Source organism: Linepithema humile, chromosome 1, assembly GCF_040581485.1.
Source record: "Linepithema humile isolate Giens D197 chromosome 1, Lhum_UNIL_v1.0, whole genome shotgun sequence".
In the NCBI taxonomy this organism is placed as follows: Eukaryota; Metazoa; Arthropoda; class Insecta; order Hymenoptera; family Formicidae; genus Linepithema; species Linepithema humile.
The window spans coordinates 47,015,726-47,033,128 of NC_090128.1; the positions used below are offsets into that span (position 1 = coordinate 47,015,726).

The window sequence follows — 17,403 nt, forward strand, 5'->3', positions numbered from 1 at the left end:
AAATTCCCCTATAGGGAAGAGGACATGGAGACTGCGGGGACGTCGGCCTTAATGGTGCGCCCACCGCCTCTCACTGGGGACCAGCGTGCAACTGCTGAACATCGCCTCCAACAGATGGAGCGTGGTTCGGCAAGGGAAATCGTGGTCCACGCCGACAGCTGCCTGGATGAGATCGAGCATGCGAGATCGGTCACTTCAAACATGAAGGGTTCCCTTAGTGGGAAGATTAAGTTAAATGTATACCTCCTTAGAGAGGTTTTGAGGACTCTGGCTACCAGAGCTGACAAGGTAGGGGACCCGGGATACTGGAAATCCCGGGTTATCACAGTCGAAAAGGACAATACGGCCTATAAGGCCCAGAATGAAAATCTCATAAGGAAACTGGCCAAAGCGGAAAACGTCATCCGCTTTATGAAGGCAAAGGCCTCCAATCCGGAGGGCCCGTTGATTAGGGACCCCATGTCCCCCACACTAGGTAGGGAACCGTTGGGGCGATCGGAATTGGGGAGCGCCACTGCTGCTGCATCTACCGGTCTGACCGACCCCAATATTGATACGGATCTGGAGATGGACTCTCTGCGTCGAATCCCAGATGCAGACAGGATGAGTCTACAGCTCATCACGGAGGTCAGCAGGTCGCTGGTCTCGGTGATGGAAGCGGTGAGGAGGATGGAGGACAGAATGGATTCCCTGGAGCTGGGCGGACGAACCGTCCCTGCTCCGGTACTACCGGGTACTAAGGGAGGAAAGGATCGCGTGGATTCCCTGGGGATGGGCGGACGTACCGCTCCTGCCCCGGTACTACCGGATCCTAAAGGAAGTAAGAAGATGAAGAAAAGGAAGAAGGGGCCCGGTGCCGCACCCCCCCGGATGCCCCCCCCACCCTGTGGGGTGGAGGTTCTATCGGAGGGGGATTTACCGACAGGTGGACCTGCGCCTCCCCTACGGGGGGCAGAAACCACCTGGACCACCGTGGGAAAAGGAGGCAGAAAGAAGAGAGAAGATACGGGGCCTCATGGGCCTACCATGCCACCCTCTTCTACCGCCAAGAGGTCTGGAGGAACGCAGCCGTCGCAGCCCTCAAAGGGAGGCCCATCTCTTGTGGGGATCAAGAGAAGGTTGCCACGCTCGGCGGCTGTTTCAATTACAACTGCTGGAAGCTACGCGGAAGTAATGAAAAAGGCCAAGGAGAGGATAGACATTAAGGACCTTAATATAGGGTCCTTGACCATGAGGAAGGCCAGAAATGGAGGAGTTCTCTTGGAGATCTCGGGAGAAAACTCCAAGCAGAAGGCGGACGACCTCGCTGGTCGAATTAGGGATGTGATGGCGGACCAAGCGGAAGAGGTGAGGGTCACCAGGCCGACGAGAAGACTGGATCTCCGACTCGTTGGTCTCGAGGAGTACACCTCGCGCGAGGATATAACCGCGGCTCTCTCCCGATTGGGAGGATGTGGGGTCGAGGAGATCCGAGTGGGCAGGACTCAGAATTCAGGCCGTAGAGGCCTAAGCCTGATTTGGGCCCAATGCCCCGCGGAACCGGCGATGAGGATCGCAAGTGCCGGTAAAGTGAGGATTGGTTGGTCGGATGCCAGGGTTGAGCTCCTTCGGAGCCGCCCTGCGCAATGTTTCAAGTGTTTAGGCCGGGGTCATGTACAGCTGAACTGCCCATCCACTATGGATCGGGCACAATGCTGTTACCGCTGTGGAGAGGAGGGCCATACGGCGGGCTCTTGCAGGAAGAGGCCGCATTGTCCGCTATGTGCCCTCAAAGGGCTCCCGTCAGCCCACAGGTCCGGGAGCAACGATTGCCCTCCGATTCCTCCGTTGAGGCTACCGGTTGGTGCATCGAGGCCCAGAGAAGAGGACAGTGAGGAGTCCCAACCGATCCTTCCCCCTTCCCTCTCATCTCCAGAAATGGATGTTGAGTTGGGAGGTGCGGGGGAATCCAAGCGACCGAGGGAGGACTCGACAAGCCCCCCTCAGGTGGACTCCAAGAAGCCGAGGGGATGTGATCCTGACCGGTCAGGTTCTCCCCAACCAGGCCCCTCTACGGGTCCGTGAAGATGGTAGCGGGGACAGGAGAGTCCGGACCACAACTGGACCACCATTAATGGGATCAAGATCCTGACACCAGGACCAGCATAGGGGGGAGATCGAGATGGAATGCGCTAGTTCGTAAATACCTTGGTCTCCCCCTGATCACGCCGGCGCATGTGGCTTTCGCGGGGGTGGTTTTAGTCGGTAGGCACCGTTCATTCCTGACTAGTCAGGGTGAGCGGTGAATCCGACACTCCCTCCCGTCAGGCTGAGGGGTAGCAATTCTCAGCCCTTGCACGACGGGAGGAGTCTTTTGAAGATTTCCACCCTCGAGGGGGCCTGACGGGTGAAAAGGTCCCAAAAAAAAAAAAAAAAAAAAAAAAAAAAAGGTTAGGTTAGGTTAGGTTAGGTTAGGTTAGGTTAGGTTCCTTGGCGACGGTGTGCCACCTTGACGTGGTGCCAGGGCTCCCCGCTATCCATTCGTGGAGATGCGGGATCTAAGAGCACACCCGAAGAAGTCTAACTTCGTTAAAAAAACTTGGGGCGCCATACCCAAAAAAGGCTCTGAGGCTTGCACTTCACCTTATGACCTAAAATTTGGCCAGAGAAGTTCAACTCTGGAAAAAAACTGAGGGGGAAAACCTCAAAATGGGTCTCTGTAGACTGTCTCCCTTCCTTTCCTTTTCCACCTCCCGTCTTATCCTCTCCTCTTTCTCCTCCGCCAGTTTGCATGCCCTAAAAAGCCGAGGAAGGAAAAACCTCGTTAAACAACCGGGGGTTTGAGATACCTCCTGATGAAAAGTCTCAAATGGAAATAACCAGCTGGCCGGGATCCAGGCTAAACAAAGATCGTCCCGAGGAAGGAAAACCTCGTTAAAAATCGGGGGTTTGAGAATACCTCCTGATGAAAAGTCTCAAATGGAAATAACCAGCTGGCCGGGATCCAGGCTAAACAAAGATCGTCCCGAGGAAGGAAAACCTCGTTAAAAATCGGGGGTTTGGGAATACCTCCTGATGAAAAGTCTCAAATGGAAATAACCAGCTGGCCGGGATCCAGGCTAAACAAAGATCGCCCCGAGGAAGGAAAATCTCGTTAAAAAACCGGGGGTTTGAGAATACCTCCTGATGAAAAGTCTCAAATGGTAATAACCAGCTGGCCGGGACCCAGGCTAAACAAAGATCGTCCCGAGGAAGGAAAACCTCGTTAAAAAACCGGGGGTTTGAGAATACCTCCTGATGAAAAGTCTCAAATGGTAATAACCAGCTGGCCGGGATCCAGGCTAAACAAAGATCGTCCCGAGGAAGGAAAACCTCGTTAAAAAACCGGGGGTTTGAGAATACCTCCTGATGAAAAGTCTCAAATGGTAATAACCAGCTGGCCGGGATCCAGGCTAAACAAAGATCGCCCCGAGGAAGAAAAACCTCGTTAAAAAACCGGGGGTTTGAGAATACCTCCTGATGAAAAGTCTCAAATGGAAATAACCAGCTGGCCGGGATCCAGGCTAAACAAAGATCGTCCAGAGGAAGAAAACCTCGTTAAAAAATCGGGGGTTTGAGAAGACCTCCTGATGAAAAGTCTCAAATGGAAATAACCAGCTGGCCGGGATCCAGGCTAAACAAAGATCGTCCTGAGGAAGGAAAACCTCGTTAAACAACCGGGGGTATGAGAACACCTCCTGATGAAAAGTCTCAAATGGAAATAACCAGCTGGCCGGGACCCAGGCTAAACAAAGATCGCCCCGAGGATGGATAGCCTCGTTAAACAACCGGGGGTATGAGAACACCTCCTGATGAAAAGTCTCAATGGAAATACCCAGCTGGCAGGGACCCAGGCTTAACAAAGATCGCCCCGAGGCAGGATCGCCTCGTTAATCAACCGGGGGTTTGAGGATACCTCCTGATGAAAAACCTCAAAAATGGGAAAAACCAGCTGGCCGGGATCCAGGCTTAACAAAGATCGTCTGGGAGGTGAGGGCGGCTCCCCTAACAAGTTGCTTCTGGGAATGGACGACCCGGTACATGTAGCGAAGGTAGCTACCAAGCCAATGGCGCCCGACGACTCGGAGTAACGACCCGGAGAAGGGTTAAATAAACGTCCAGGAGAAGGATACTCCTTGAATAAACCTGGGATTCCTAAAGGGTGGTGCCCATGATTGAAATTACCCCCTTGTGATGGGGCGACCTTCGGGTCGCCGTTTCAGGGTTGTAGGTTGTCGTTAAACCTTCGTGATGGGCCTTCGGGCACACCACTATCCCTCTCGTCGTGCGCCACCTTGTCGTGGTGAGAGGGCTCACCGGGGGAATACCTGAAAGGGTGTTCCCGCGGTGCCAAGAGCGCACAGTTCCCTCGCTGCAGGGAACAAGAGGAGCCCAGCGACTCCTTAGGGACTTGTCCCAATCGCTGGTAGGAGACGGGGACTCTGACTTCAAACCCCCGGTGGCATGGCACCGTTAGGGGGAGATTTCTATCTCCCCTCCATGCACGGGCGGCCAGGCTCGTTAGCCCAGTGGGGCGGCTGGCCAGGGGGGTGCTCCCCCCGTGGTGGAGGCCTGTCTTGGCCGGGGCTGCTGCTCCGGCGGGACGGGTCTTTGGTGGGGTCACTTCGGTGGCCCTGTCTAAAGGGGTGGATGTGGGTGCTGGTTCCCTCTGTGTCTCGGGCGGATGTCCTTTTCAGGACATGCCGTCTGGCATGGAGGGAAAGCGGTGTCCCACAAGGGTGGCTCCCCCTCTCCGCTCAAACGGCTCGGGGACGTGGTCCCTGAGTACGCGGGCGTGAAGGGGAGCGACAGAGGGAGGACACCCTGGCATTATTGCTGGGGTGGTAGACCGTAACCCCAATTTATTGGGGCCGGGGGCCGGTGCTTGCACTGAGCTTGCACGGGCCGCGAGGGAGACAAAACCTCTATAAAAAGATCCGGGCAGGACGGGCTCGTCAGTCTTGGTCGACAACCGTCCTAGTGGAAGGAAAACCACGATAAATAACCCGAAGAAGACAACTTCGTTAAAAAATTACAATTTATGGATCTTCATGGAAGAAGAGAGATTGGAGACTGCCGATGGGCTTCGGATCCCGGAGGCCGGCGTATCTGGGGGTATTGTCCCTGCTCCCAGTACGTCGTCATCATACGAAGGGCCAGCCGTCTCGTGCTCCGCGGGCGAGAAGGTGGAAAATACTACCGCGATGATAAGGATGAGGAGAATCCTCAAGGCGGTTAGTGATGCCGCTACGGGGATAGCCACCTCCCATTTTCTATTCAAAGAGAGTGAGGCAGAGGCGAATAGGCTCAAGAAGAGTTTCTATTCGCTCTGGGCCTTTCTGGCCTATCATGATGAGGATGAACAAGGGTACGAAACGGCGAAACCACACCTTGTGAAATACAAGGTTTGGGATGAATCGTTCCCCGCTGGAGTATCCCCGGAAACATTGTCGAGTGCCCTTACCAAAGCATTCGACTTTATCCGAGAGTGGGATAAGAGGGAGGCCTATGAGGGAATCTTGCGGGCGGCAGCCTGGTCATACCGCAAACTCGGTATAAAAACCGAAGATGTCCCTGAGGTTTTTGCGGCGGAACTTTTTGTATCCGTCGCTGAATTGTTGGGAGATGATCTTCCCCCAACCATGCAGGAGGACAGCCGAGCTACAAAGAGGCTCGAGCAACTCGGTATCCCATGGATACCGGGTACCGCCGAATTCTGGAGGAGTGGGAATGAGGATGAAACTCTCAATCCCACGGGATTGAAAGGGGGAGGAAAGCCGCTCGCGTTCCGGGGAAACCGGGAAAAGATGGACAAGCAGGAAGAGGAGGGAAGGGGGAGGAGAAAAAGGTACAAGCCTTGTACCTACCCATCATCATCCTCGGAGGAGGAGGATGAGGGGACGGCTGAGAGGGAGGGGGCCGAGACCCCCATCTCCCTGTCCACGGATGAGATGGAGGAGGGGGAACCCGTGAGGGCTTCTACCCCCCCTCCAGCTACGCCCGGGACGGAAGACCCCGTCTCCCTGTCTCTGGGAGGGAAGGAGAGTGGGGAGCCCAATGGGGCTACTACCCTCCCTCCGACCACGTCCAGGACGGAAGACCCTCAACCGGGTCCATCCACACAGGTGGAGGGTTTACCCCCACCTACTGTGGATTTCGAGGACTGCCTCATCACCTCAGGAGAGGATGAGGGAATGGAGGATGGGACCACGGCCCCCCCATCAACCTCGACGGGAATACCCAGTTGGGTCCCTGCCGGGGAAAGGACGGACCCGTCAAAGAGATTCGCGTCGGCCCGAAGGGCACAAGGGAGACCGAGGAAAGATGGGACAGGCCCATTCATTGACTCGGAAACAGAGGAGTTAGAAATGGTGGTTCGGGGAGAGACGGCCTCCGAAGAAGAGGAGATAGAAGTGGTGCCTCCGTCGCTGACTGGTCCGCAAAAGCGGGAGGCAGCGCGGAGTATCCAAAAGATGGAGAGGGGCTCTACGGAGGAACTTTATAAAAGTTTCGACCGGAAGCTCCTCACCATCGAGCAGATCAGGCAATGTTCAAGGAACATAAGAGGCCAACAAAGCGGACGAATTAAAATGAACGTATTCGTCCTGAGGGAAGTGCTCAAGACCCTGACGAGCAGGGCAGCCCACGGCGGAGACCCAGGTTTCTGGAAGGCCAGATACCTTGCCGAAAAGAGGAGCAACGCGACCCTCAAGGCCCAAGTCCGTCAGATCGACACGCAGATGAAACTGCAGAGAGTCGATCTGGCGGAAATGAGAGAAAGAGAGAGAGAGAGGGAGAGAGAAGGAAGGCGTCAGCCATGCGAGCCGATGCCCTCTCCCACAAGGGGGGTTTCTCCCCTTCCCCGTCCAAGCACGGACGGGGTTGAGGAGATATCTCCAGCCCAGGAAGGAGGAAGAGATGAGGGAATGGAGTGTGACTCTGTCCCACAGATCCCCATTGAGATTTCTCTCAAGGGGATAATGGAGGCACTCCAGACCCTCACCAGCAGGATGGAGAAACTGGAGAGCGGAATAAGCGAGGCTCGCCTCCCCCCTTCTGCTTCCCATGTTGTCCCTACTGCGCCTGGCAGGGGGGCGAAGGGGCAGCGGAAGAAGAAGAGGACCACAAAGGCCCCCTTAAAGAAGGACGCCTCTGGCTCCAAGAAGGCGAAAAGAGCCGAAGGTGGCAGAGGGGCGGGAGAAATTCCCCCCCTCCTTCCGAGGATCCCCCACCAGGGGCAGGAAATGCGGCAGGACCGTTAGCGGAGGGGGAATCAACGGGCGTAGACCCACGTAATCCCCCCACAGAAACGTGGGCCACGGTGGCGGGAAAGCGTGGCAGAAGGGCTAATACTGCCCCACAGGCTGCCCCCCCAGCACCTTCAGCAATCCCTGCCTCCCAGAAGAAGGAGGAGAGGAAGAAGATGGATCGCAAAACTGCGATAAAGAAGGCGAAGAAGAGGCTGCCGCGTTCCGCCGCTATCCTCATCTCCGTGAAGGAGCCAGATACTCTTTCCGGAGTAATTAGGAAGGCGCAGGAGAGCATCTCCCTCGAACAACTGGGGATCACCCAATTACGGATGAAATCCAGCTTCGGGGGGGGGCTCTTCTGGAAATCCCAGGAAAGGGGGAGGATGCCGAGGCTAAAGCCTCATACTTAGCCTCTGAGATCCGCATCGCTGTTGGTGATACCGATAGCATTGCGATCAGGAGGCCGTCGCGCCGACTCGATCTACGGCTAACCGGGATCATGGAGTCGGTCACCCCGGAAGAAATCCGGGAGGCCCTGGCGGAGGTGGGGGAATGTTCCCCAAAAGAGTTTAAGTTGGGACCCTGGAACCCCTTGATAAGGGGCAAAAGGTCAATCTGGGCCCAGGGTCCAGATAGAGCCGTGGTTAAAGCGGCAGAGGCGGGTAGGATTAAAGCGGGCTGGACCGCCTTCCAGGTGGTTTTGCTGAAAAGTAGGCCAGCCCGCTGCTACCGATGCCATGCCCGTGGCCACATGCGGCAGAGCTGTCCGTCCAATGAGGATAGGACGGACTGCTGCATGAACTGCGGGGAGAAGGAACACAAGATGGCGCAGTGCAAGGTCCCTGCGCACTGCCCAATCTGTGCTAAAAGGGGTAAGGTGGCAAACCATAGGGCGGGAGCGGAGCTCTGTCCTCCAGTTCCCCCCCGCTGGAAGCCACCTAAAAAACTTACTAGGGAGGAAAGGGGAGTTGTACCTGGAGGTAGAGGGGAGCCCAATCACGGGCCCACCCCCCTGCTGAAAGGACAACTCCCCCCTTGGAGAGGGATCCAGAGCCTACACCGTCTGTCCCAGTTAGGGGCAGCGTTGAGGCGGAAAAGCCTCAGACAGTCCCAATGGAGGTTGAGCCACGCGGCCCAACTCCGGGACAAAAGAGAGCAAGAGTAACAGAGGGGGAGGAGGGAGAGGAAAGACCTGCACCAAGCACCCCCACCCGCCCTACCAAGGTGAAGGTAGTGGAGAAGCGGGTAGAAGAGAGGCCCCCCACGGAGTAATAACCTATATAGGGTTAAACTCTGTGAGGAGGGTCAGAGGGGGAGAGGGGGGAAGGAAGATTGGGCCCCTCTTGGGCACCTGTCCCTTCCCCCTCAGCCCCCAAGAAGAAGACAATCGAAAGACGGAGGAGAGCAACCTCCTACCCCCCCTCCCCAAAGGGGGGGAGAATTGCGGAGCCAAACAACGGCATGCCAGGGAGAGTCTGGAAGGATGCCACTGGCGATACCCAGCCCTCTCCCACTTAATGGCAGGAGACGATAAGCGTTTAATGGGGGTGGGGTTTTAGTGGGTAGGCACCACCGCAGCAAAGTTCCGCTGGGTGGTGAATCCCACACTCCCCTTCCGCAGTGCGGTCATTAGGACTGCACATTGCACGCGGAGGGGGGTCTTTAGAAGATTTCCCCACCCCCAGGGGCTCCGACTTGTCGGGCCCCAAACCAATAAAAAAAAAAAAAAAAAAAAGGTTAGGTTAGGTTCCCTGGCGATGGCGTGCCACCTTGTCGTGGTGCCAGGGCTCCCCTGGTCGATGATCTCCCTTTCCGGATCGGGGCTTCGGCCCCAGGATGGATTGGGGTAGACCACGCTGATGATCTCCCTTTCCGGATCGGGACGCTGGTCCCAGGATGGATTGGGGTGAAGCAAGGGGCTAAGAGCATGCCTTAGGAGAAGGAAGAACTCCGATTAAAAAACCCGGGCAGGACGGGCTCGTCAACCTTGGTAGGCAACCGTCCTAGTGGAAGGAAAACCACGATAAAAAACCCGGAGAAGACAACTCTGTTAACAAATAACAACTATGATAAACACAATGACGACGAAGAGGACGACCTTACCGCCCCAGGGGATTCGGACCCCCAGGGGCCGGCGCGGGGGGTATCCGGTCCCGGTGCCCCCCTCGTCGTCATCGTGCGACGGGCCATCCAGGGCGTGCCACGCGGGCGCCCTGGACGAACGAGCTACCGCGGAAGGCGATCTGTGGGCCGAGGCCCTCAGAACAATACGGGTTCTCCTCACCCTCCTCGAGGAGATCCGAGGACGCAGCGCGCAAGCGCCCAACAGTGGGGGCAAATGCCCCGGAGGAAAGGGGGGACTACCCTCCTATTCCTCTATAGCGAGGAAAGGGTCTGCTCCCAACGTACGTAGCGTTGGGACGCAGACCCAGAGGAGGGAAGGGCTTATGCCCGAAAAAAAGGTGGAAAAGGGAGGGGAGGTCACTCCCCCTCCTAGATGTTTTAAGTGCCTCCTCAGGGGGCACGAAAAATGGCGGTGCCCCTTAGCGGTGGATCGCAGCAATTGCTGCCTCCACTGCGGGGGTGCCGGCCATCAAGCCCGGGTATGCTCGCAGAGGAGGGCGAGCTGCCCGGCTTGCAAGGAAGCGGGCAAGGATGCGGCCCACCGGATTGGTGGCCGCACCTGCCCGATCGTCCCCCCTAGGGGGAGACGAAGAAGAAGGAAGAAGAGGGGAAAGGGGGGGACAGATCCCCCCCTGGAACCCTGTTCGAGGTGGACCAGATGTGGGGGGGATTGTCCCCCCCTGCTGCCTCCCGCAGTGGGAGTTGAGAAGGAAGGGGGGGCTTGTCCCCCCCCATCACCTTCAGCAATGGAGGTTGAGGAGGAGGGGGGGACCTGTCCCTCCCTATCGCCTCCAGTAATGGAGGTTGAGGAGAAGGGGGGGACTCGTCCCCCCCTACCACCCCCAGTGGCGGGAGTGGTAACGGATGATGAGGGGGAGGCTAATCCTTCCCCCCCACCAGTCCCGATAATGGGGATGGTGGTTGAGGAAGTGGTGGGGATTAACTCCCCACCCCTGGAGATACAGGTGAAGGAGAAGGAGGAGGAAACTCCCCTGAAGCCTTCACCTGCGGAGAAAGAGGTGAGGACAAAGTCCCCACCTCCAAAGAAGAGGAAGGAGGAGGATGCGGGACCCGCATTGCCGAGTGGCGGCTCGTGGGATCCCCTGCAGACCGACTTCTTTAGGGAGTTCGAAGTGGAGGTAATGTGCTTCCACGAGAACTCCCTAGGAATGATGGATGCCTGCGAAGGCATCCTAAGGGAAATGAGTCTTCCAAAGACTCATAGGCCGGACCTGTGGGGTGCCAATCTGGAGGAGGAAAGAGGAGTAATCCTCCAGTTCCTCTTTCGAGGCCCACCAACTGGCCCCACAGAGCTCCGTAAAAGGGCGGTGGGTTTCCTGAGAAAACTTAGGGAACTCATTGCCCTGAAGACGGTATGCACCGAGGCCTGTCCCCAAGGTATAAACTGGGGGGAGGTGGACCTGCAGACCTCGGTGCAAAATAGAGCGGAAGGGAGTCGAATGCTTTGCACTCGATTCCCCCGCCCAGAATGGCCCCCACCCACTAGGGAAAGGGACCTTAAGGCCCTAATGGCCAAGCAGGACAACCCCCTCTTCCGTGGGCAGTTGTGCTCCCTGACTGGTGTCGGGGACGCAGAGGTTCCCGGGAGTAGGGGGATTGGCAGCAGACTGCTGCGCAGAGGGAGGTCTCCGAAGGCCTGACCCCGTTAGGGCCAGGCCGGGTGGACCCTTGGGGGAGAGAGGGACTTTATACCCCTCTCCTCCCCAAAGAAGATAGGCCCCCCGCGGGACGGCGGTCTATTAACTAGATTGTCGTCTCGCGGAGTGGGTCAGGGGGAGAGGGGGGAGGGAAGATTGGGCCCCTTTTGGGCACCTGTCCCTTCCCCCTCAGCCCCCAAGAAGAAGACAATTGAAAGACGGAGGAGGGCAACCTCCTACCCCCCCTCTCAAAAGGGGGGGAGAATTGCGGAGCCAAACAACGGCATGCCAGGGAGAGTCTGGACGGATGCCACTGGCGATACCCAGCCCTCTCCCACTTAATGGCAGGAGACGATAAGCGTTTAATGGGGGTGGGGTTTTAGTGGGTAGGCACCACCGCAGCAAAGTTCCGCTGGGTGGTGAATCCCACACTCCCCTTCCGCAGTGCGGTCATTAGGACTGCACATTGCACGCGGAGGGGGGTCTTTAGAAGATTTCCCCACCCCCAGGGGCTCCGACTTGTCGGGCCCCAAACCAATAAAAAAAAAAAAAAAGGTTAGGTTAGGTTCCCCTTCGTCGTGCGCCACCTTGTCGTGGTGAAGGGGCTCACCATGGGGCGGCTCGCTGGAGTCGTCTTGTGGTGCTAAGAGCGCACAGTTCCCTCGCTGGAGGGAACAAGAGGAGCCCAGCGACTCCTTAGGGACTTGTCCCAATCGCTGGTAGGGGTTGGCGGCCCTGACTTCAATCGCCCGGATGCCTGGATCCGTTAGGAGTGTTATTCACTCCACCGGGATAGAGGAGTAAACCTCGAGAAAAAATCCGGGGCCTGACCAGCCTCGTTAGCACGCCGGTGTTCCGGCATAACGGTCGAGCCCCCCATGGCACGTGGGGGGGCGTGGTGACTCATACCGTAACCCCAGTTAATGGGGCCGGGGGCCGGTGCTAGCTTTGCTAGGACGGGCCGCGAGGGTGGTAAAACCTCTATAAAAAGACCCGGGCAGGCCGAGCTCGTTAGCCCTGTGTGGGCAGTTGGCCTAGGAGAAGGAAAACTCCGATATCAAACCATTGGTGGATGGGGGGGAGGTGCGTAAGCTCTCCCCCCCAGTCGTTCCCGGACGCTGCGTGCTCGGCCGGGGGTCGTCCCTCCCCGTGCCTCGCATTCATTCACACACACATACATCACACGCACACACTTGGCCCCCGTACTGTCTGGGCGCCTTCGCTGATGCGAAGCTGCTCGGAAGTCGGGGGCCACGCATGCATTCGGCGGGGGGCGCCCACGCATTGTAGCATCAGCGATGCGTGGGATGCCGTTTCCCGTCCTGCATATACACACACATTCATTCATTAATCACGCACACGCATACATCACACGCGCACACATACACTTTCATTCATGCTCATTCACGCCCGCCCGGGTGGGGACCTGTGGTCCGTTTACGGGCCGGCATGTGGTGGTGAGGGTGGCGGCGGCCGCGTCGGGACGCGTTCCTCGGGGGAATCCGCATTCCATTGCTGGAACGGAGCTCCTTCCGGGGGCGCGCTTTCGGGGCGTGCCGCCGCGCGTGAGCCGCCGCATGTCGGGCTTCATGCGGGCGGGTGGGCGGGGGGGGTTCTCCCTCCGGCTGGTCGGTTGCGTGCGCCGAGCGGGCCAGTCGCTTTTTGGGGGTCCGTGAGGCGTGCGCGCCGATTTGTGTGCTGAGTCCGGGACGACAAGGATGGTGTCTCAAGCCAAGGTGGAAGGTATCGTGCCGAAGGCTGAATGACCACAGAGACGTTAAAAATGTGTGGTCCGAACGATCCCTGTGGGTGAGTTGCGCAACCCCACAGTACATAAGTCGCAGCATACCGTAACCCCAAGTCTGGGGCCGGGGGCCGGTGTATGCACTGTTGCATACGCGGGCTACGAGGGTGGAACAACCTCTATAAAAAGACCCGGGCAGGACGGGCTCGATAGTTCTGGTCGACAACCGTCCTAGTGGAAGGAAAACCACGATAAAAAACCCGGAGATGACAACTCTGTTAACAAAACACAATTATGGGAAAACTATGACGACAGGAGGAACACGTTTACCGCCTCAGGGGATTCGGACCCCCAGGGGCCGGCGAGGGGGGTATACCGGCTCGGTGCCCCCCCTGTCGTCATCGTGCGACGAGCTATCCAGGGCGTGCCACGCGGGCGCCCTGGATCTGATGGCTACCGCGGAGGGTTACCTGTGGGAGAAAGCCCACAGGCTTCTAAGGGATCTCCTCGTCGTAATCGAGGAGATCCGTCGAGGACGCACCAATGTGCATAGGGTAGAGGGGGGATTCTCCGGAGGGGGAGGTGTCATGCCTCCGGCCTCCAAAACAGAGAGGGTGGCTGCGCCAGGCAAATCCGAGGCCTGGACGCAGACACGGAGGAATGGGGGACTACGGCCCGCCCGTCAGGAGGAAAAAGGGGGGAAAGGTGATCCCACCCTCCCCCCTCGATGCTTTAAGTGCCTGCGGAGGGGGCACGAAAGGTGGAGGTGCCCCTCAGCGGTGGAGCGTAGCGGCTGCTGCCTCCACTGCGGGGGCACCGAGCACATGGCCCGGGCATGCTCGCAACGTAAGGCGAGCTGCCCGGCCTGTGCGGAGGAGGGCAGGAGTGCGGCCCACCGTATAGGTGGCCGCAGCTGCCCGGTCGTCCCACCTAAGGTGGGACGAAGGAAAAGGGGAGGAAAAGGGGCGAGGGGAGGACCAGCCCCCTCATCTGGGACCCTGATTGGAGGAAACCGGGGGGGGAAAAGACCGTACCCCCCGCGGCGCCCCCAAGTGGGGATGTAGGGAAGGAGGAGGAAGTCCTGGGGGGCGGGGGAAAGGGTGGGGATGTACTTATCCCCGTTATTGCCCTCTCTCCTGACCCACCACAGGCAATGGAGGTGGAGGATGGGTGGGGGACGGTCCCCTGGGACGCTCCGGCGAAGGAGGCCGGGGAGATGCTGATCCCTCCACCCGTAAAGGAGGTGGCGGGGGATGGGGGGAGGGGGGTTACTGAGAGCCTCCCACTCTGCCCCACCCCTGTGAGAAGGATGGAGGTAGCCGGGGCTGGGGGTGGGAGGGCCAAGAAAGACCCGGGCCCCATCTCCGCCCCGGGGAAAGAGGGACATCTGCCTGTGGGGGAGAGCTCTGGGCCCCCCCAAATGCAGGCAGAAGGATCGGGGGGGGAGGTCCCTGTGAAGCAAGTTCACGGGATTACTCCTCCCACCCCTCCCCTCCCCAAGAAGGGAAGGGGGGACGGACGTATTGGCCCCCCCAGCCCCCTCAACCCTCTCGGGAGGGGGAGGGTGGCGGGGTGGTGGTAAGGGAGGAGACAGGGGATGGGGAGAAGGGGGCCACTGGGGGCCCTTCGCTCTGCTCCACCCCTGCACGGAAGATGGAAGCCGGGGTTGGGGGTGGGGGGTCCAGGAGAAGTCTGGGTCCCATCCCCACCCCGGGGAAGGAGGGAAAGGGTCAGCCTGATGGGGGGAGCTCTAGGCCCCCCCCAATTCGGGCAGAGGACTTGAGGAGGGGGGGATGGAGCTGGTCCCGGTGGTGAGGAGAATAGATGGGGCCGCTCCTCCCACCCCTCCCCTTCCCAAGAAGGGAGGAAAGGATGGGTGTACTAGCCCCCCCCAGCCCACTCAACCCTCTCAGAGAGAGGGAGGTGACGGGGTAGTGGCGAAGGAAGGAATGAGTGGGAGGGTGAGCGAGGGCTCTCCTCCCGCTCTGGGTGAAGGGGGGCTCCCCCAACCAAAGGCGGAGGAGCGGAAGAGCGGAGAGGGGGGATTGGTTCCTGCCAAGAAAGTGCATGGGGCCACTCCTCCCTCCCCCCATCTCCCCAAAAAGGGAGGGATGGATGGAGGGATGACTGGAAGGAGAGTGGAGGACCCACCTCCCATCCAGAAGGAGGGCGGCGATCTGGAGGGAGCAAAGGAGTTTGGGAGAACTGCCCCCCCGGTAAGTGATGTTCCTCGGCAAGGGGAGGACCGCGAAAGGGAAGGCCTCCCGTCCGGGGTCCTCCTCAGGTGGAGGAGCATCATCACAGCTGCGGATTGGGGGCGGGAGGATGTTCCATTCCCCCCGGCCCGTGAAGATGTGGTGAGGCGGATGCGGTGGGGTTGGGAAGCCCATGGTGGATCGCTGCGCAGCGTCCGCTTCGGGGGCTCCTTCATGTCCCAATGCGGGACAGAGAGGAGGATGGAGGTGGGGCACTCCGGTCCCAACCAGGTGGAGGGGGTCGGAGTGCTGAAAAGAGTGGCCGAGGAGGCTGCACTTCAGTATCCGCACTGGAGGCTCATTGCGGAGACGCAGTTCGTCCCGAGGAGGCCCCGGATGATGGAACCGCAGCCCCCAAAACCGGCTAAACCTCCCCCACCCTTGGGGGAGGCGTCGAGGTTCCTGATGGATGGCCTGGGGGAGGACATGGATGAAATCCATGAGTCACGTCCTCCCCCCGGAGAGGCCAGACAGGGGAAAAAGAAGAAGAAGAAGAGGGGGGGCGGGAGGAGAGAGTAACTTCATCCTCCCTCCTTAGCCCCCCTGTCCCCTCCTTAAAGGGGAGGGGAAGTGAGGATTGCCCCGGGGGGGGAGTGTCAGACGGGATTCCGCCGGCTCCCCCCCGATGGGCAGATGAGTCGGGGAACATTATGCCCCCCAATCGAGGAGAAGAGTGAGGGGGGGGTGGGGGCTTGCCCCCGCGCTTCTTACCATCGCTCCATCTGAGGAGTGGGCTCCCTCCTTCGGAGGGCGGGATAGGGCGCCTCGCGCCCCCCGCCTCAGATTCCGGAGGAGGTGCGAGCCAGAAAAGGTTTCAGGGGGGGCATTGAGCCCCCCAGTACGAGAAGTCGGGCGTGGGGGGGGTGGGGGCGTGCCCCTGCCACACATCATCGCCCCCATTTGTAGGGTGGGCTCCCTCCCCGGACACGGGGCTACGCGTTTGACGCCTCCCGCACACAAGTCCGGAGGAGGTGAGCTGTGCTATGGTCTAGGTCCCCCCAGGCCCGGCCTGACCCAGGTCGGGCATTACACGGGCCTGGGTGTGAGACCAACGGGTCGGCCATCTCGACCGACCCGAAGATTCTTGGTCCCCTGCGGGCGGTTTATGGCGCGGCATAAGGACGCGGGCCGCCCGCAGTGTGGACCGCCGGGCCCCGGCCCGGAGTGGAGCAGCGCAGAGGGGGGGGGAGAACTTATGTTCTCCCCATGATTTTCTGTGCCGGGAAACCGGCTCGTCAGGGGGGATGGCTGGATGTATGCGTTTGCGGTTCCCAGCCTCCCCCCATATGACTGCTGATGGCACATCAACGGGGGTGGGGTTTAGTTGGTAGGCGTCCGGGGGGGCAGTGGTGTCGCAGACCACTCCTCCGGACGAATCCAACACTACCCTCTGGCAGGGATTTCCCATTGCACGCCAGAGGGTGTCTTTTAGAAGATTCCCCACCCCCGGGGAGGGGCTTGCCCCTCCCAGAAAAAAAAAAAAAAAAAAAAAAAAAAAGGTTAGGTTAGGTTCCCCCTCGTCGTGCGCCACCTTGACGTGGTGAGGGGGCTCACCCGTGCCACTTGGTCGCTGGTGGCGCGGGTGCTAAGAGCGCGCGTTTCCCTCTGCGGGGATAGTGGGAACACACACTTCCCCAAAAGGGGGAAAGGGGGTCCGGCGACCTCCCAAGGGTGTTTGCCCGATTCGCCGGTAGGGGTTGGCGGCCCTGACTTCAATCGCCCGGAGGCCCGGATCCGTTAGGAGTGTTATTCACTCCACCGGGATAGAGGAGTAAACCTCGAGAAAAAATCCGGGGCCTGACCAGCCTCGTTAGCACGCCGATGTTTCGGCATAACGGTCGAGCCCCCCATGGCACGTGGGGGGGCGTGGCGACTCACACCGTAACCCCAGTTAATGGGGCCGGGGGCCGGTGCTAGCTTTGCTAGGACGGGCCGCGAGGGTGGTAAAACCTCTATAAAAAGACCCGGGCAGGCCGAGCTCGTTAGCCCTGTGTGGGCAGTCGGCCTAGGAGAAGGAAAACTCCGATATCAAACCGTGGGTGGATGGGGGGGAGGTGCGTAAGCTATTCCCCCAGTCGTTCCCGGACTTTGCATGCTCGGCCGGGGGTCGTCCCTCCCCGTGCTTCATGCCCATATTTACACACATTTACGCACACGCACACACTTGGCCCCCGTACTCTCTGGGCGCCTTCGCTGCTGCGAAGATGCTCGGAAGTCGGGGGTCATGCATGCATCGGCGGGGGGCACCTGCGCATCGAGGTGATGCGTGGGTTGCCACTTCCCGCCTTGCATACACACATACACACACTCATCCACAATCATACACTCTCACATTCATACCTCACACATACATC

General features: G+C 59.2%; 1 protein-coding gene across 1 annotated transcript; it reads left to right on the top strand.

The window, feature by feature from the left end:
* The first annotated feature begins 3,884 nt into the window (after window positions 1–3,884).
* On the top strand, window positions 3,885–17,359 carry LOC136997078 (uncharacterized). The gene is made up of 2 exons (XM_067347309.1): window positions 3,885–9,004; window positions 16,549–17,359. The coding sequence occupies exon 1, from the start codon at window positions 5,070–5,072 to the stop codon at window positions 7,278–7,280; it is 2,211 nt and encodes a 736-aa protein (XP_067203410.1). The 5' UTR covers window positions 3,885–5,069; the 3' UTR covers window positions 7,281–9,004; window positions 16,549–17,359.
* Window positions 17,360–17,403: the final 44 nt, after the last annotated feature.

Excerpts from the sequence above, each read along its gene's own strand:
- LOC136997078 (XM_067347309.1), top strand. The coding sequence starts at position 5,070 with ATGGAAGAAGAGAGATTGGAGACTGCCGATGGGCTTCGGATCCCGGAG.